The sequence below is a fragment of the Notechis scutatus genome, chromosome 2, assembly GCF_049901735.1.
Source record: "Notechis scutatus isolate UNSWTSFEM ecotype Mainland chromosome 2, rNotScu1.2, whole genome shotgun sequence".
NCBI classification, from domain to species: domain Eukaryota; kingdom Metazoa; phylum Chordata; class Lepidosauria; order Squamata; family Elapidae; genus Notechis; species Notechis scutatus.
This window is the reverse complement of record NC_142010.1, coordinates 87652097-87673238: the sequence shown is the minus strand read 5'-3', so window position 1 is coordinate 87673238 and position 21142 is coordinate 87652097. Positions and strand designations below refer to the sequence as shown.

Below are 21142 nucleotides of genomic sequence, written 5' to 3'. Positions count from 1 at the left end.
AAAACACTGCTCAGGACGGCCAAATCTCTTGGATCTGACCCCGTAGCTGCCCACTGGAGCCGGACCCAGTTCTTCAGATAGCCTGCAAACGGAGCCTCTTTAATTCTTTATCTTGGTTCGATCCATTCTAATGTCATCAGGAATATCCTTTAAAGTTGTAAACCGGGAGGTTTGTGTGTTTGTTTGTTTTTAAGTGAAGCTCCAAGAGAGTTTCTAAAGTCACCAGCGGAACGTCCTGAGACAGAAGGCGCTGCTTCGTGGTGGAAAACGTCTTTCAGGGTGAAAGAGAGACACACAGAGAGAGAAAGAGAAGCGCCTTTTCCTACCTTATTTGAAATCAGCCACAGCGCTGGACGGAGCCACGGACCCGCATCAACCTCAGTAACCCGAAGCTGCAGGTACTGGCAGAAGAGGCGGAGGAGAACGTCGCTCACCTTGTGGGGTTTGCTCTCGGCCGAGATTCCCTTTTGCTGAATTCCCGGCGGCCAGCAAGGACGCTGGGGAGCAGAGCCTCGATTGCAGGGAAGGTCTCCCTTTTGCAGCTCGCAGGAGGAGCCTTGCAGCAGTCACTGGGGGGAGAGGGGGGGGGAAACACACGCCAGACAACAGAAAACAGTAGCGAAAAGATGCGCGGACACGCGCACAGAGGACAAGACAGGCAAGTCGTAAGAAGAGCTCGGGGAGAAAGAAGAGGCAGGGGTGTGAGAAAAGCAGCGAGGAGCCACCGCAATTGTGATTAACGCCGCTCGGAGTGGCAACTTTTCTGCGGACGAATCAGAAGCGCGCTGGCTGCCACTTAAACGTCGCGTCGCCTCAGCGCTTTATGCAGGTCATCACTTTTCAGAGATCCCCTAAGAAGTTGCTTCTCGTGTCCTGAACGGGAACTGCCGTCCTGAACACGTTTTTTCTAATTATTATTTGTAAACTGGAGCGGGTGACACCCTCCTTTCCACAGTGAAATAGTCTGAAACAAATGCAAATGATGCTGCATAGAATAAAGAGACGCGCGGCCGGTGAACGAGGATCCGTCCTCCATCCCCAAATATCTGCATTAAAACGATGTGAGTGTAGAGTATCATGCAGCGCTGATTTGTTCCCCTCTTCGGTGACTGATCCGGGAAGGAGTTCCGCTAATTCTTTGGCCCAAATCCAGCAAAGCATTTAAACCTCCTGCAGGAACTAGCTGTTTCAGGAAACGGTCTCCATATTTTTTAATCGGTATTTCTCAACCTTAGCAACTTTTAAGATGTGTGAACTTCAACTTTCTGAATTCTGGGTGGGGAATTCTGGGAGTTGAAGTCCACACATCTTAAAGTTGCCACGGTTGAGAAATACTGATTTAAATAAAAGTGTGTCTAGTGTTGGAAGAATTATCCGTTTGGGTTCAGTTCCAAGTGGGGAAAAAGACACTGGGAGCATGGAGGCATTTTTCTAGGAGAGGGGTGGGTGCTAACTTCCTGCATTAGAAAAGTCTGTCTTATCCAGATATCTGATCGTTTCCCCAAATCCCCAGCTAGGATGAGCAAAAGTTATGCTGGCTGAGTTGTATGACAATGTCCTACACGTTTGAAGAACATAAAAGATGGGGAAGGTTAATCTAGTAACAGACACTGTGAGAAGATGGGATCATTATGTAAGAACTTTGTGTGCTATTTGCCTTTCCCATTTTCTCTGAGATGCAAGACAAAAACCATCCCATTTCATTCCAGTCTATGCTATCAGTCCTGTCCTGATTATTTAGAAAGTTGGAAGGGAAGAACCATGGACCAAGTATTAGTGACTGAACTAGAACTGCAATTCAGAATGTTCCAATAACCTCTGATGTTAGGAACTATTTACCAGAAAAAATGATAGTTCTTAATCACAAAAATATATGTCACTATGTAGTGTATGTGTGCCACTCGGTAATAAGCCCAGCATGTGGTGGAGTTTTCTCATTTTTTTTCTTCGTTAATTCCAAAAAGGAACTAGAATTAAGATTTCAAAATATTTTGATTCATTTGTATTCAGTAACTGGATATCACTAAAGTCTCTGACCCACGTGGGGATGGCTGCCAAGAAAGAAAGGAATTCAAGAATTTATAATGATACATTACCAAATTCTAATCATTCTTTGGGCTATGATTTTTGTCACTGCAGTCCATGGCAAAAAAGTTTTACTAGGCAGTCATGAACCAGGATTGATTTTGTTTAGGCATCCATGCTTGACCTGCTGAAATGACAGATTTTGGGCACTTCACTCTTCTCTTTAGCACATCCAGTTCTTATAGCTAAAAGGCTGAGCTGTTGAGATGCTCATAACCCTTCTAAGCTCTATATTGATCAAAATAGGGAAAACCACGCAATCCTTGACATCTCTAAAATTTGAATAAAAAAAACTTCTAAGGAAAGATTGTCTATTTCTGTGTATGTGAATAATCATACATATTGTCTGGAAAAGCAAAACAGAAGATGTAAAGCTCCAGTTCCTCATCTCTATTATTTAATTAGAAAATCACAAAAAATATAAAGAACAATTTAGTTTTAATATGACCTACCAAGAATTAGATAAGATTTGGCATGGAGAGGAAAGGAAATTGATTAGTAAAATATATAAATATCTGTTGGATTATAAATTAAAAGAAGAAACAGTTAAGGAGTGTATGATAATTTGGGCAAAAAATGTGGGCCACAATACTGAGTTAGACAAGTGGGAACATATTTGGGAAATAAATTACAAACTAAGTATGTCAGCCTCGTACAAAGAGAATCTCTATAAAATGGTGTATCGTTGGCACTTGTCACCCGCGAGACTGGCTAAGATGTTCCCGAACCTCCCCCAAACTGTTGGAAGTGTAACTGTGTCCAGGGAATATACTTTCATATGTAGTGGACATGTCCATATGCCCAGAAGTTTTGGAAAAATATCAAAAATTGGATTCTAAATATAACTAAACAAGATGTAAAACTTGAACCCAAAACTTTTTTGCTGGGTATGATAGACTCAAAAATAGGGGGAAAAAAATCAGTATTTAATCTTGCACATTATAACGGCAGCCAGAATAAGCTGCACTCAAAATTGGAAACTGTCTATTGTCCCTTCAGAGGAGATGGTCATTAAAAAAATTCACGAGTGTGCAGAGATGGACAGCCTAACCAAATTACTAAAAAACAACAAAGATAGTGAATACTACAAAGTTTGGAACTCTTCGTATGAATGGTTAAAGAAAAAGCAATATTTGACAACTGAATAAGTTATGAAACTATGAAGGACGTGCATTTAATCATAAAGTATTCTGTGAAAATAAAATGTTAAAAGAACGAGGAAGGAATTGTAACATGGCAGACCACATCAATGTTATGGGGCAAAAGAAAAAAAGAAAAGTGTAACCAATGTTCAATACCTGCTGCAAAATGTATATATGTATGTATGTATGTATGTATGTATATATATATATATATATATATATATATATATATATATATATATATATATATATATATATATATATATATATATATATATATATATATATATATATATTTGTTTATATGTTTGTTTGTTTCTTTTCAAATGTTTTAAATATATGAAACTTAAATAAACTTTATTTTAAAATTTAAAAAAAAAATCACATGAGTCAGGGAGTCATAAATATACAAATCTTGTAAAATAAATAATCCACTCCTCCAACTCATTATGGGAAGGCGATTTTACCAGAGTTTAGAACAAAATTATAATGTAATAATAACAACATAGTCAAGCCTGCTATAATCTGTAACTTTCCAGTTGCATCCAAAACATTGTTAATCATCTTCTTAAACCATTTTCTTTTATTATTTATTGACAGAAAATCAATTTTCTCATGTTCAACCAACTCGTATTAATGTGCTTCCAGATAACATAGAAAACTGACATTTTGCACATGTAAATCAATTCCATGCTATACAGTGGTGGGATTCAAAATCTTTTACTACTGGTTCTGTGGGCATGGCTTGGTGGGGGTGGCGTGGCTTGGTGGGCATGGCAGGGGAAGGTTACTGCAAAATCCCATTCCCTCCCCACCCCACTAACCTGCTTTCCAGCTCCGTTCTCCTGTGCAGGGCAACAAAAGAAGACCCAGCTGATCAGCTGAAACTCCAGACGCAAAGAATAGATGGGGATGGCGCCAGTCAGAGATGGCATTTGCTGGTTCTCTGAACTACTCAAAATTTCTGCTACTGGTTCTCCAGAACTGGTCAGAACCTGCTGATACCATCTCTGATGCTATAAAATTAGAAGGAGAAACATGTGACTTTCTCACTTTAGAACATGCACAGTGTAAGGCCTTAGAGGCAGTGTCATGTAATAATTTCAGCATGAAGGTAAAATCTAAGAATGTAGAGATCCAGTGACAGTTCAGCCATGAAGCCTACTGGGTAACCCTCAGTCAATCATTCAGACTAAATTACCTCAAAGTGTTATGAGGATTTTTAATGGAAGCTACCCAGAGGTGTTTTAGATTTGGGCAGCCTCTAAATCTTGCAAATAAAACAAAATAAACGAAACAGATATGGAACACAATGAACACAATCTAAACTTCTTATAAGCAGGAAGAAAGTAAAGGCAATACTGTACAACTTTAATGGATGCCAATTTAATGGACTTGGGTGCAAATTATAAATTTGTGTTCGTACTTCATATTAATTGTTTATTAAAATTTATTTTTTAAACCACTGAAAAGCCAAAACTCTCTGGGAAGTTTACAATAAAACAGACCAAAATACAGTCTGAATAAAACCATATAAATGATATTAAATAAAATAAAAAGTACAAAATGAATTAGGCAGAAGCATGGCAGTAATAGCAATTAAAATACAACTTAACATAAAAAGGTCTTCAAAAGATAAAGGTTTCCCTGTCCAATCATGTCTCACTCTAAGACACAATGCTCATCTCTGTTTCCTGGCTGAAGGAGCTAGCATTGAAGATGTTTTTCCATGGTCATGTGGCCAGCATAGCTATACACCAAAGATGCAGGGAACACTGTTACTTTCCCATTAATTACTTGCATTTGCCTACTTTTGAACTGCTAGGTGAGCTCACCCCACCATGCAAGTCTTGAGTCTCGAACCTGGGATGTCAGCTTTTCAGCTGAGAAGCTCAGCATCTCTAACCACTGAGCCATTGTGTCTCTTTTAAAAGGTCTTCGTTTGGTAGCAAATTGATGCTAATAGATAAAGACCGAATGCACCAATTATCACATTAAACAAGAGGAAAACCTTCTAAGCACCAATTCCACCCGTGCTTTTTACAATTTTGTAAACAACAAACTAAAAGACTCAAGGTCCATCCCTCCCTTGATAGGACCTGATGGTAAAGACTGCAACGACGACACCATTAAAGCCAACATCTTTAACACATTCTTTGGCTCAGTATTTGTAAACAGCAATGGATCATGCCCAGTATTTCCTAGCCGTACCACAGATAACAACAATGATCTAATACATATCGATTTCACAGAAGACAATGTCGAAAAATCACTACGCAATCTAAAACCATCTCTATCTATTGGACCGGATGGAATATGTGCCTACTTCTTAAGAAAGCTATCCACTGCCATAGCCAAACCCTCTAAGCATAATCTTTGAAAAATCTTTCAGGACCAGCTCCTTGCCTAACCTATGGTCACAAGCCACAGTCATCCCCATCTTCAAAAAGGGAGACCCAAGCCTAGTTGAAAATTACAGGCCAATCTCCTTATGCTGCGTCACCTGTAAAGTCATGGAATCAATTATTAACCAATCCATCATCCTCCACTTAGAGACAAACAACCTACTCTCCAATAAACAATTTGGTTTCAGAAAAAAACTATCCTGTAATCTGCAACTCTTACACTGCAAAAACATATGGACGACACAACTCGACCAGGGCAAAGCAATAGACGCTAATCTACATAGACTTCTGTAAAGCCTTTGATTCAGTGGTACACGACAAACTACTCCTAAAAATAAAATCCTATGGTATCTCTGGACAACTGAATAACTGGATAGAAGCATTCCTGTCAAACAGACAACAAATGGTCAAAATCGGGAGCGTCCTATCAAATCCAGTACCTGTCAATAGTGGTGTCCCCCAGGGCAGTGTTCTAGGACCAACTCTCTTCATACTCTACATAAACGACCTCTGTGATCATATTAAGAGCAATTGCGTTCTCTTTGCTGATGATGTAAAGCTGTTCAATACCACAGACAATACTGCTACCCTACAAAAAGATCTTGACTATGTATCTGAATGGTCAAACAAATGGCAACTTCAAATCTCAACAAATAAATGCTCTGTCTTACATATTGGCAAAAAAAATCAGAAAATAAAATACAAGCTGAATAGTCAAGATCTTGTTGATGACCCAAGCTCTGTAAAGGACCTTGGAATACTCACCTCTAATGATCTAAGTGCTAGAGCCCACTGCAACTACATAGCCAAAAAGGCATTAAGAGTTGTTAACCTAATCCTACGTAGTTTTTTCTCTGGTAATATCACACTACTAACCAGAGCATACAAAACATTTGCTAGACCAATACTCGAATACAGTTCATCAGTCTGGAACCCTCATTACGTATCTGATATTAGCACAATTGAGAAAGTCCAGAAATATTTCACAAGAAGAGTTCTCCACTCTTCTACTCGTTGTAGAATACCTTATGCCACCAGACTTGAAATTCTAAAACTAGAAAACCTTGAATTACGCTGCGTCTTCGGTCTGACTTAAGCATGGTATATAAAATCATACATTGCAATGTCCTACCTGTCAATGAATACTTCAGCTTCAACCATAACAACACAAGAGCACACAATAGATACAAACTCAAAGTAAACCGCACCAAACTTGATTGCAGGAAATACGACTTCAGCAATAGAGTGGTCAATGTCTGGAATACTCTACCCGACTCTGTAGTCTCTTCCCCAAACCCCAAAAACTTTAACCTTAGACTGTCTACTATTGACCTCACCCCTTTCCTAAGAGGTCTGTAGGGGGCGTGCATAAGCGCACCATCGTGCCTACCGTCCCTGTCCTATTGTTTCTCTTATTCTTTTATTTTTCTTATATGTACCCATTTCATGTATTCACAACTATGTATACACTTATACTTATTATCTTGTAAACAATTGGCAAATCAAATAAATAAATAAATAAATAATGTACCCAACACAACAAACAAGTATATTGTTTCTAAAATTGTTCCAGGCAACTGATATAATTCCCACATTATTTATGTCATTTCAAATCATTTGTGTAATTACATAATTGGTATTTTTACATAATTATATAATCTAGTTAATTAAAATTACACAAATTATGCCATGTACATCAATAACATGCATTTTGATTTTAATGGATATTCAAATTTAATGGACATACTTTTCCTCAATGTGGTCTGTTGAATCAAGGTTGAACTGTAAATAAATAAAGCAGTTACCATATGATGATTAAAGATGGTTAGATTTAAACTGCTTTTATACACCCAGAGCCACACATAATGGCACTTACACATACAGAAATACTCTTCAACAATTCACCAGTAGCAATTTCTAGAGAAGATACACATTTTTCTACTCTTGCAAAGTCTGTTTGCAAGAGTAGAAAAACTGTTCAGGCAACAACAAATGCATTCATTGTAGCATGGTCTAGAGTTCACTTGTGATTTGTTGATGAATGAATTTTAGCTTACAAAAAGTATTCTATTGTAATAAATGTATTATCTTTCAGGTTGTCACTGGGCCCTCTTGGAATAACTAGGGATGTCAGAGGATTGAGCAATTTTTAAAGCTAGCCATCCAAATTCAGGACAAAATTTATCTTATGAGAACAAAGGAAATCATCCCCAAGTTTGAATGTCATGGAACTGATATTTTACTGACATTTCAGACAGCTGAATTAGAGAGGAAGGGATTTTCAATGAAAAGTAGGCTGGGAAGGTATACTGTTGGTCAAGATGTCTAGCAAGAATAGAACTTCCGGTTTGAGCTTCTTCAGCAACAGACCGAAATCTCATCTCTGCGAAGCTTCGATCCGTGCTCGCCGCTGGAGCGCCCTGAGCCGGCTGGTTTCAGGGCTAAACCACCACGTAGAGGTGGTGAAGAGGGGGAGACTGCCTACAGCGTTGAGGAGAGGCGCATCTCTCCTCCCCAGCTGGCTATTACTCCCTTTCCCGAAGGCAGTTCCAGCGGTGGTCAGAAATGGCCACCACAAAGAAGAACTTGACCGGAAAAGAATGTGCAGGAGGAAGATAAAAATAGAAAGTTTTGGTTGACCGGGTCAAACAGCAAAAGCAACAAATAAGGTACCCTGGAATTGAAACTCTTAAAAAACAATAACATTGTTCCCTAAGAAGATTTTTAAGCTGCAAAGGAGAGAGAAAAGGGAAAAGATTTGGTTTTCTCCTTTTCCTATACTGACAGCTAAGAGACTTAAGCAAGAAATTGTGGGGGGGGGGGGGAATCCACTTTGACATCAATAGGCATTTAATGCTGAAAATAAAAAGTCAAAGGGATAATAAAGATTTCTGGATAATTAAAAGCTTTTGAAAACAGGAAAGGAGAGAAAAAGAATAAAAGGGCAGGATCTGGAAGGGAGGAGACTGTCTGGAATTAAAAAAGAACTTACAGCAAAATCTCAACAAGACTTCCAAAAGATACATTCTAACTGAAATATCGCAACAAAAACCCCAGGAAGAGAAAGTCAAAAAAGAAATAAGAAGATATAACTCGGGACTATCTGGATTACTTGATGATTTCTGGATTCTTGGTTATTGTTTTGAATGACTAAAATCAATCGGGTGGTTGTTTAAAACTGTTTAAAATGGCTCCACTTTTAGAAGAACTGAAAATGGAACTTAAAAAGTACAAAGAAGATGCACAAGAAGAGAGAGGTTCTTTTGGCTTCGTATTTCAGTTTTTAGAAATGGAGATTTGGAACTATGAGAAACAACAAGAAATGCCTGCAGAACAAGAAGATTGCGACAAAGAAGAAGCCATCTTTAATGAACAAATAATCTGGGGGGGGGGAGGAAAGGGGGGAAAGAGAATGGAAAGTTTAAGATTGGGAAAAACAACTCCAAAAAAAAATAGAGTGAAAAATAAGTATAAAATCAGAAAGCAACAGAAGAGGGAAATGCAGAAGAGAGAATTAGAACTAGAGAGACAAGGGGGTAAAGAGGGGAGGGAGAAGATGAGAGGGAAGAAAGAAAGGAAAAGTAGTTATAAAGGACAGAAGCAAAATATAGAGAAACGGCCTATTTAGAAATAATGGGTGAAAACTTAATGGAAAAAGGGATTCTGCAAAGGTACATAAGATAGTATGGTTATATTAGAAACAGAAATAATTTTAGAAAATATGAAACAATGTATAATTAAAATGTCTGATAAAATAGCTATTGTAATTCAGTGGAATGCTTGTCAATAAATAAATGTAACAAAAGGTATATTTAATGATTTATAAAACATATGTGAAGAGAAATAAGGGAAAAATTAATTATGGAGATTATATGTGTTTTTAAGGAAGTATGATATTTAATTGAAAAGAAGTGTTAAAGATGTTAAAATTTTAATTATTATTAATGATAGAACTGAACTGGAATGGAATGTGGGTTTATAATTACATATATTTACAATCTTTTTTTTTAAGAATATAGTGTGTATTATAAGAATGTACCAAGCAGAATTCGATTGGAAGTTATGTATTATGTATTATATTGAAGGTCATAAACTTAAGGTATATATTGAAGTTTAAATAAGAGTTGAATGGATGTAATTAAAAGATATAAAGGTGTCATACTCCAATTAGTAACTACAGGAGAAAATTTGTTTAATGAGAAAAAATAATATGAAATTGAAACAGAACAGACAAAAGTATAAATATAATGATTTGAATTGAGATGAGATAATCAAAATAAAATTGAGAAAATTAAAAGAGGGGAAAAACTATATAGAAAATGTAAAATAGTATAAGATATGGAATAAAATACAAAAAGGAGCATGAAATTGAATTTCGTGTCTGTAGAAAGAAGTTCAACCCAGGACCATGCTATTTTCAAAAAAGATGTTTTACTTGTATTTTGTATGTGTGAAAACCCAAATAAAACTTTATTAAAAAAAAAAGATGTCTAGCAAAAACAGTATTATTGAGTCAGTTGCAAAAGTTGGAATGAACCCCAAACCTCATCTAATCCAATCTTCTCCAAGAAAATCAGTTACTTATGTTTGAAGAGTTAGAGGCCATTCTACTCCAAAATGACTCTGGATGACTTACATCAAATAAGAATTTAAAAAACAGTAAAAAAAATACAAAGAAAATCGTGTGTGTTTGGACAAATCGACCTCTTTTAACTAAAGCGTCACTTATAGGACTTGCAAGCACCCCATCCTAGGGCCTGGAAGAGGTGGTTGTCCAGCCTCTTCTTGTAAACTTTTTGTAAACTTTCAGAGATGGAAAACTCACAGTCTTCATTGATAGATGAAGTCAGTGTCAAATCTTAGTGTGACATAGTTTTTTTCTCCATCATAGTCTGTCCTTAATCTGGTCTTTCAGGTCTTCCAATGGCCCACTCATTGTATAGATTTTATAGTCAGCTCACTTCTCAATCTCACAGGTGGGAAGGAAGGGTCTGACATGTTCAGTGGAGCCACAGCGCTATATGTATCCATATGTCTTAGGTAGCCACAAGGTCCAGGGTGTAGTGGCAGATGCAATACTTGGCATACACTGAATATGGAAAGCAGGCAGGAGTTCACTTTCTCCATTTTTGTTTTTCTTTATCTCATGGGTCTCCAGAAAACTTGCTAAACTAGTGAGAGTTTCAGAACTGCTTTAGAAGCAACTAGTTAAGTGCTAGATAATTCCATATGAAGTTTTTTTTAAAGTCTACTTGAGAAGAAAGAAATGAGAAATGGTCAATCTGGGAATAGTGAAACACAGCAAGACCAAGAAAAAAAGGAAGCCCCAATGTTCCCTGTAAGAATCCACTGATTGGCTCCATACATTAACTATAGAAATAAATGGTTTGGTTTTGACTTAGCATGTATCAATCTAGCCAAATGGGGTTTATTTAAAATACAGGATGTAAACTGGAGTGGATGGGTGGATTGGTTTTTAAGGATAGAAGATGTTTTTTTCATCAGGTATCTGATGAAAGAGTAGAAATTGGCTTGAACATAGTGATTTTTTTAAAATTATCACTTTCAAAATATTACCATTTTAACTTCTGAAATTCAGTGACATGATTTCAGAATTTGTGTATGAAACCTACAAAGTAAGCCATCTAAGGGATACAATTGCCCAACAATAGGATTTCCTTGCTATTTTCAAGTTTGAATTTCCCTATCATAGGAATTTATCATGAACTTACTCCTTCCCTGAACCAGTCATTAATTAAAACAAATAAAAATAACTTCATATCGTATCAAGTTTATCTTGTTAACTGATACTCAATTTTATTGTTGTTGTTCAATTGTTTGGTTGTGTCCAGTTATTTGTGAGTGGATGGAATTCACATTGTATGAAATCTTATAGAATACTTACTGTATTCATATATTATTAATACAAATTAAACAGATCTATGGCCTAGTAATTAAATATTTTCTATCTGAGATGGCATGCTTGGCCACAGTATTACTGCCATCTGGCTATATAATAGGAATAAATGCTGAAACAAAATCTCCAATTAAAATACTACAGAAAAAGGTTTTAAGAATTTCTATTCCCAACTGTTTTTTTAAGTCTTAAAATAATAATGAAGAGATTTGTGAAATATATTTGGTGCCCTCTAATGGCTTTACTGTGACATAATAGTATGTCACAGAACAAAAGCATCTGCTGCCTATCATTAAATTATGTTTTATCCAGTCAATATACTAAATTTGGCAGCTACCAGAGTTTTTCTTTTTTCTAATATTTCTGATACTAGTAACTTTATTGGTGGTTTTGAGGTATTATATTATAAAGTGACACTGACATAATTCAGCAAAATGTTCATATTACATTAAAATTCTAATGATGTGCATAGTTTCATTCCTTTAAATTACTGCAGTACATTTACAGAGATCTGCTCTTGGAAAACATTAGAATCATAAAATCATAGAAGTGAAGAGATAATTAAAGGTTATATAGTCCAATCAACTATTTAGCACAGACTCCACTAGAATATCTATTAATAGAGGTTATCATCCAGCCTGTTTCAAGACTTTCAGTGAAAGGACTCAAGGCTTTCTGTGACTATTTCACAACCTGACAGCTCTTCCTAATGTTTAGCCTTAATCTCCTACTTTATTTTAAACCTTGATTCTAGTCCTGCCTTCTCGCTCAACTAAGATAAATTTTCTCATTGTTTTATGTGACACCCTTCAGATATATGAAGAATTATATTTCCTCACAATTATCTGGTTGCCCAGATTTATCTCATATGTATCATTATAAAGTATAGGACATTATCATTGTTCTATAGTTGTACCTATCATTTTTCTCAGCCAGAGGATATTCTGTTTGGGGACAGGGTGTAGACATCAGGCTGACAGGTGCTCAGTACAGACATCAGGCTGATAGTTCAATACTTTTCTAAAGCTTTCTTCTTCCCATTTTTTAAGATGGGAATTGATTTCTTTAAATTTTCTTTGACCTCACTAGTCCTCCAAGAATCCTCAGACATTATTGAAAGGGTTCTGCAATTACCTCTCCCAGTTCCTTCCATACCCTGGGACATAAATCATTTGGCACTGGAGATATGAATTTGTTTGGATAGGCTAAATTCTCTAACCCTCTCTTTGTCTATAGCAGTAGCACTTAGGCTTGTATATCACCTCGTAGTGCTTTACAACCCTCTCTAAGCGGTTTACAGAATCAGCATATTGCCCCCAACAATCTGGGTCCTCATTTTATTGACCTTGGAAGGATGGAAGGCTGAGTCAACCTTGAGTCGGTAAGACTCGAACTGCTGACAGTCGTTAATCAGCAGAATTAGCCTGAAATATTGCATTCTAACCACTGCACCACCGTGGCTCAAATCCTATCCTAAACTTCTCCCAGAAGAATAAACATTATCAGACAAGGTTCAGTTGCTCTCCTGAGAAAGTAATAATTTTTAGCATTTATTATTGCCCTGAATTTCTTATGTGATTTAGCAAGATAAATTTTCAACATAAACTTTAATGATGGCCTCAGCAGAGACACTTAACTGACATTGTCTGAACTTAGAAATTAAGCAGGTTAATACTAGGGAGAACAGACCAGAGTAAAAATGTTTTTTGAAATTAATTCTTGAAATTAATAAACCTCCAACTAAGAAATTGCCTAGAGGTACAGTTAATCTGATAGAGGTAAGCAATTATTTAAACAAAAATAAAAGATGAAGAAAAAATAATACAGCTGGGTTCTGCAGATGACAGAAATTTGGATATATTTTTTCTCATGCAGAAAAATCCATAAATGTTTGAAGTGAATAGGAAGAGCAGCTCATTTGTACTTTCCTTCACGATAGGAAGATAGCATCGTTTCATCTATTTTCAATAAACAGCTATTGTATTTGACAAAATCTAAACAGTTAAATGTATAAAAATCTTATTCTAGTAATAAGGCCAAGTAGTGTCCTTAATGGAGGCCAAATTAAGAAAAGGAACTAGAGTTTCCCAGCTTTCATTCTTTTTTCTCACAAGCACCACTACCTCACAGAAACCACTATCAATCTAACATGAAGTAGAGACGGTTTAGACATATGTTCACAATAGCTAATTTAGCTAGTCAAATTCCACAACTAATCAGGGCCATGTGCTAACAGGCATCATGAGAAAGCAGGACAGAGATCATCCACAATCTTCCCAACTGCTCCTAGTTTGCTACATGTCAGCTGGGCTGTCTTGAAATAGTGCTAAACCTGTATTCAAACACAGCCCAGCTAACCAGTCATAGGCACAGAGTGGGAGTACAGAGTAAAATAGGAGAGACCTTCTTTATGTTCCTCTCAAATCCTTCTCTGAGAGATGCATGCAGAAAGTAAAGGTGGGCTAGTTTTACTAGTTCGGGTTTACAAATCAATGACTGCATGATGAAAGTAAGTTAGCGCCATCGTTCTTCGAAGGGATGATGAATCATTGATCAAAGGCATGACGAATTGTTGATCGAAGGCTTGTTAAATAATGAATTAGCATCAACCCTGAGTGCTGCAACAAATGTCAGCAAGAGGCCAAGGAGTCCTATTTGATTTTAAGGCTGGAAGCTCACAGAAATAAACAAAGGACAGGCTGTGGAGAACACATACACACAATGGACTTCCCAAATCATACAGTTGAGGTTGGTCTCCACCTTAATAACTTCAACCACACCAGGACACACCTAACATTGTGAAAGTTGGAATGGAGTGGGTAAAAGGATTCCTCTTTCTCCTAAGAGAGACATTAGCATCCATGATAAGTTGGACAAAAAGCTTGGAAACTGCAGCTGAATGAGAGAGTTCCATGAAGCATTGCCAGATCCATGAAAGTGATAGTTGCAGTATTCTTTCCTAAATCATCCAATACAAAAACTATAAGAATATGGGAAATAGGCCAGCAGAAACAATGGAATACAAAGAGGGGTGGTTTTTTGCTACAAGTTTATTTATTAATTTAATAAGCAGAAAATAAAACTGGGAGTTCTTCTAAAGACTAAATTAATCTAAGATGTTATTTTCTAAAAAAGATGAACAGATGTTTAATCTTAAGCATTTTTTCTTCTATTTCTACAACAAAACTTTATCCATCCATTCACAAATATGTAATAATGTAACAATAAAAACTCGATAATTTAGTCTACCAACTATCCACACTAGATTTTGCCCTTATTTTGAGATGAAAATATATTTCCACAAGTTTCTGCTCTTGACATCTCACTAAACAGTGTGGGATTCACTTCATCTGTAATATATGAAATTCAGACTCCATATTTAAATGTTACAAACACAGTCACAATCAATACGATAATGGTTGCTATAGTGGATGTGACCAATGATGTCCACCATCTTTCTGGAGCATCTACTGGTATAACATCTGGAACGACAAGAAGAAAATGGAATATACCACAGCACATTGCAGAATAAATTCAGAAATAATTTTATTTAATTGCATCACCACTTATTAGGAGTTAAGCCTACAGAAATCTTTACTATCATGCTGTCATGTGAGATATCCAGTTGTCTCCTACTTGGGCTACCATTAAATTTATATTTTATTAATTTTGATGATTGTATTCCCATTTCATATATTTTGATTTTTAAGAGAGGAGGAAAATTTTATTCTCAAATCCTATAATCAAACTGTGGAATATGTTGCCATAATATGTGGTGCTGGCCTGTGGTTTAGACATTGAAACCAATTTGTAAACATAAAAATACCCTGATAAAGAAAATAATTAATTAATGGAAGTAAGAACGGAAGAATAATTGTGCTGGATCAGGCCAAGATCTGAGTTCAGCACTTGTTTTCAAAGTTCGACAGGCTGCTTACAAGCATGGAGACATATCTCCCATCTGAAATTGTTATCCTGCAACTAGTTTTTCAAAGCCACATTAATAGGAATTGTCATGACTTCTAGTAATAAATTCATGGAGTAAGGTGAACTGTGTGAAAAAATTACTTTATTTTATATTTTCTAAATGTCCGTTATCATCAGTTATATCAGATGACTGATGATCCAAAGTGTTTTGAGAGGGAGAAAAATTATCCCCTATACATTTTCTCCATTCCATGCAGGATTTTATAGACTTATCTCTCTCAAATGCCTTCTTCCTAGACTAAATACCTTCAGTATTCTAGACTCCACTCATCAGAAAAGTATACTGAGTTCCCTGAATTATTTTGATTAATTCCATCTAACAATACTGCATTTAGATATATAATATTTTTCAAATGCAACACCTAGAATTACACATATTGCTCCAGATATAGACATACTGTAGAATTTTATAAATTTGTATACAATATTGTCACCTCCTAATGATTTTGAGTATGAAAATTGCCATTTTCATAGATTCCAAACACTGATTTAACACTTTCATTGTATTATATGTGAAAAAGGCAATTTTCCTGCTTAGTTACATATAGGCTGGACCCCAGTGAATGTATATGTGAATTTAGGGATTTTTGCTCCATTTGCATCATTTACTTAAAAAAATGCATTTGCCATTTGTTTGACCATTTAGCTAACTGAAAGAGATGGTTCTGGAGCTCTTTGCAATCCCATTTGCTTTTACCTCCCTGAATAATATCTTCTGCACACTTGGCCAGCATGTATCGACAAGTTAAGCATGGTCCCAACAGAGATCTTTGAGAAACTCTTCTCCTCACTTATCTCCCCTGAGAAAATTTTCCAGTTATTGCTACTTTTTGTTGATGTTGTTCGAGAAACTTGAATGTATTAATGAAGATTTAAAAAATATGCAATTAGAAATAAGGAATTAATTCACTTAAAGGGGCTTTGCAGATCCACGAAGCATTATAGGAACAGGGAACTGTCACCAAATGACCTTCTCCAGGCAGAATCTGTAGGCAGAGTTCCTCACTGTCTGTTAGAACCCTAAAACACAACATGAGTTTTTCTCAGTCTTACATGATTTTACATGTAAAACTAACTCTGCATAGTAAATCATAATACTATCATTTAACATTTAGCAATGGAAGATTTTTCAAATATCTCTCTCCCTTTAGTCCTATGAGGTTTGATCTAACAAACAAAAAAGACCAAAACACCTCCCCATCAGCAATCAGTATCCAGATAAGCATAAATTAACTTCAAGATTAGCATTCGACCAACAAACAAGAAGTAAACAATACCCCAATCAAAGAACTGCCAAACAAGCAAACAGTAAATAGCTCAGCCAAAGAACCTCTAAGACCACCCCCACCAACATTAACAAGACACGCCAGTAGAATATAAACTGACAACAAACCCCACTCCTTACTAGCATTGCTGATGTTATCTAGTTTGGGTAATGAAACGTCTGCAGGTGGTGAGATTCTTTTTTTTTTTTTACTACTGGTTTTTACTTGGTGGGCATGGCAGGAGAAGAATACTGTAAAATCTTCAGTCAGAGGTGGTATTTGCCGGTTCTCCAAACTACTCAAAATTTCTGCTACCGGTTCTCCAGAACTGGTCAGAACCGCTGAATACCACCTCTGGTCTGCAAGAAAACAATCAAGCTCAGATGTCCAGTCTCTTCATCTTAATATGGAACTTCCTTAATAAAACCCAAAATAAACCAACCATTTGAGGGGACCTATCATAGATCCTTTTGTTTGGGGTTTTATTAAGAAAGTTTCATATTAAGATGAAGAGCTTGGACTTCTGAACCTTTTGTGTACATGATGGAAGCAACAAAGTTCTTTTTTATAGGAAGTAGAATGATGGGGAGAGCCTAACTATTTTTAGTCAAGCATAAACCAACTCCCTTTTGGGGGAAGGTTAAGAAGATGCTTGGTATGCAGTTGTGGAGAACTCTGTAAGAAATAGATCATTGACCTTTTTCACATTAAATCCAGCCTGAGCATTCGCTGTGATTGCCTTTGTGAATTATCTGTGGTATGACCCAGATAGGAGAACATGACTGCTTTGTCTTGGTCATGCTTAATTTCTCAGCTGCCTTTTGATACCTTGGATCGTGGTGTTCTAAAGGTTGGAGGGAAGAGTGGGGAGGATACAGAGGAGATAATTCCAGTCAGACTGGGAACAAAAACCTAGCTATCTATTGTCCTATTTTACAAAGTTTTATGTAAGCCCTCCTATAAAACATGTACCCAAAGTCACTACAGAAGCATGTCAACTTGTGTCGTAGAGCTATGTATTATCAGTAACTTTATCAGTAATGCTCCTCCCAGTCACTGCAGACTATTAGGACTGGATTGGGGATCTGATTTAACCTTAGCAAGCCAGATTGGCCTGGATGTGGCCTTTTCTTATTCAAGAGAATCTTAAGAGTATAATTAACATACCCTAATTTCTATACATGACAACAATTAAATAAAACACAACACCCATATGAAGAAAATTGGTTAGATTTACCTTTCTGTTATCTTTTTTTCCATTGATGGCAGCATTCTTTTTGGGAAGAAAGCTGGGCTAACTGCACGAAGCCAAACTTTTTCAGAAATTATTTCAGCAAGCCAATTCTGCAGTTGATGAACAGTCAATAGGAAAAGTCATGATGTCTAAAAGCCTCCAGCAGTCCAGCAAGTCATACAAGATAAATTTCAGCCACAGACATTTTTCAGCCAATAACTGTTTATGGCATAAATGGATACTTTCCAATTAGTTAAAATGGTACTGAATAACTATTTCTGGGCCAAGAGCTCATTATATAGCATGACCAGCATTACTCATATGAAATATATTAAATGCAATTGCTTAATTAGTCACTCAAATACTCTCAATATATTAGTACATTGCAGTATGTCACTAGTTGGTGGGATGTGGCAAGTGTATGTTGGTCTTGCAATGTAGAGATACTAGCTTGCACTGTGTAGCATGAGCACGTTTGAGATAAAAATGGTTGGACATGCACCATATTATCACAGTTAATCAAGAATTAAACCATGTAGTAATATGCAAGAGGTATAAAGTGCCATAATTTCTCTTTCATAAAGCGTCTTTGAGAAGATTTTGCTTTGGAAAATGAACTGAAAGGGGAAAAACTACTTGCACAACACTTCATTTATTTTCCTCCAAAATATTTCCACTAGGTAGCTTCAGAAATTCCAGATCTGTATTCGAAAGTTAGACATTACCCCTGATTATACTTAATTGGTATTCCTCAATTATTACTAAAAATATAGAAGAACCTTTCCCAAAATCTGCTAAAAGCAAAAGAAAGCAACACTAGTTGCAATTCAGGTGTTTGCATGTCAATTCACTAAAGCAAACCAAGGAAAAAAGAAATAAACAGATGGACATTAGCTCATGTAAAGAAAGTAAACTTTCCCTTCCCTAAGGGTTCTTACAATTATTTGCAATATATCTGATGATGATGGAGCTTGATAACTTAAAGGGGAAGGATGTGTGTGTGACAGTTTAAAAGCTAATTCCAACTAATGCAGAAGCAGTGTGAAATTAAAATATAAACAGATGTATAAAAACAGAATGTTTCCCAAATAAGTATGAATGGGTGCGCTGTACAGCACTCTTATGTTTTTCATTATTTTCTTCATATAATATAGATTGTGGAAACAAATGTTATTTAATTATTTCAATTTATTTTCTGCCTACTTATTTATTATTCAAATTTATATAGTCACCTATATGACTCTGGGAGACAAACAGTTAAAATAAATAGAAAAACAGCAAAAAGAATTTCAAATAATTTTAAAACAAGAAAAGAACAATATAAAAGCATCATAAAATACATAAAACTCATGAGGTATTCCCATTCATCAAAACAATATATTTTACTTATATTTTATACAGCAAAGCATTAGAAATAAGTTTTAAAAGTATTAAAAACAAATGTTAAAAACAGGATAATTATTATTCTGGTTTTTTTAAAAAATCTTTGTGACATATGCCTAAATTATTTACCTTTTCTTCAATGGTAACCAAAGTTATGAGTTCAGCTTCTTTGAACTGGCTGCACATGTATTCTGCATCATTTTTATTGATCACCCCAAATGTAGGAATATAATAACAGTATTTATTGAAGTATATCCAGGAATGGTAGCAAAACTTGCTTTTCAGTTCTTAAAAAAGAACAAAAATGTATACCTGATCAACATTCATAGAATATTTGTTTAAAATAAAGCATTAACATATTATTGAAGTATCAGTGAAAGGAAGGTACTATGTATGATTTGTATCTGTTACATTTTTCAGTACAATTTCTTGATTAAAATATGATACTAAACCAACTTATTTGTCTGGATTTAATTTAAGAGTGGGTATCCTGTTCCCCAGAATCTATTGCATTCTTCCAAGTTCATTCCCCGAGTATGCAACTGAAACTTTGTGGGATAAATTCTGATTTTTCACAGAACATTTTCTTTTTCTTTATAAAACAAGTGAAATCCAAAAAACAGGACCACCACCACCATGAAAAAGATGAAAACATCTACCCCATTTACTTCCATGATATCCTTGTCACTTGCCATGGTCACAATGGTTTTTGGAGATGAAAATAACTTCTTAAAATGAAAGTGGGGGATCCTGGTTGCAAACAATATTGGACAAGATATAAAACAAAGCCATATTTTCTAAAATATGTTGGTGATTTGGTATTGCAAAATTAAATCACTAGGAGAAAACAATATGATGTTCTCTCTTTTTCCGATACTGCTGACTGTTGACACAGAAATATAGCAGGCCACACTGCTCTTATGTATAAGAACAAGTTACTTACCTGTAACTGGATTTTGTTTTTTACTCTGAAGTGTTCACACTTATGGATTATATTTGAATCTCCATATTTGTGGGAGCTTTGTTCACATATTCTTTTTTTTCCCACAGTGCCAGTAGCAAAACTTAGCATACTAAGAATAATGCTAAAAGATTTGGTTGTTCCTCACTAAGTGAGGTGAGACATAGGTGTCTTCAATATAGCGCGAGACTGAGCATCACTGAGTAGGATGGCATGCCTGTGTTAGGCTACTTGTTCTTAAAATACTACTGTGCTTATGAAACCTATGGATTCTAAATGAAGTTCAGCCAATGATGGACAAAATCTTAAAAGGGTCAAAAGAAACATAGGACTTTGAATGAGAAAGTGCAGATTCCAAAAAAATCTTGTGAAGGGCTCATGTTGTAGTCTGCTGGAGGCCTGTAGAGCTGGCAGCAGAGTCGGATAGTGGGGAGGAACATGGGCCAGTCCTGGAGTCTGGAGAGGGCTCGGACGAGGGATCTGCGTCCAACACAAGGATGGGGCCAGGGCCATCTGAGAGTTATGTGCCGACTCCGAAGCCTCCAGAATCTGACATCAGCAAGGCAGAGGAACGGGGGAGGGGGGGGTCCCAGTGCGCGCTTGCACAGAGCTGCCAGAAGGCAAGAACAGTTAAGACAAACTGTTACTGTCTCAGGAAGCCTTGGTCAGAACAGAGAATAAGTTGCTCATTTTGATCAAAGACCATAAAAATGTATGAATATTGGTATGATTTCTGCTAAGGCTGTCTTCTTTGCAACAAAAT

General features: G+C 36.2%; 2 protein-coding genes across 2 annotated transcripts in view; both read right to left on the bottom strand.

Annotated features, from left to right (window-relative positions):
- STK32A (serine/threonine kinase 32A) overlaps nucleotides 1-578 on the bottom strand; it is an 81720-nt gene extending 81142 nt beyond the window's left edge. Inside the window, exon 1 of the mRNA XM_026685505.2 lies at nucleotides 327-578. The gene's annotated coding sequence lies outside the window, so the exon portion shown is untranslated. The remainder of the gene's footprint in view (nucleotides 1-326) is intronic.
- Nucleotides 579-14722: 14144 nt separating this feature from the next.
- LOC113423713 (uncharacterized) overlaps nucleotides 14723-21142 on the bottom strand; it is a 152861-nt gene continuing 146441 nt past the window's right edge. The window contains 4 exon segments of the mRNA XM_087954178.1: nucleotides 14723-15031; nucleotides 16447-16556; nucleotides 18039-18145; nucleotides 19548-19705. Coding sequence (XP_087810304.1) covers nucleotides 14811-15031; nucleotides 16447-16556; nucleotides 18039-18145; nucleotides 19548-19705 — 596 coding nt within the window. The 3' untranslated portion in view covers nucleotides 14723-14810.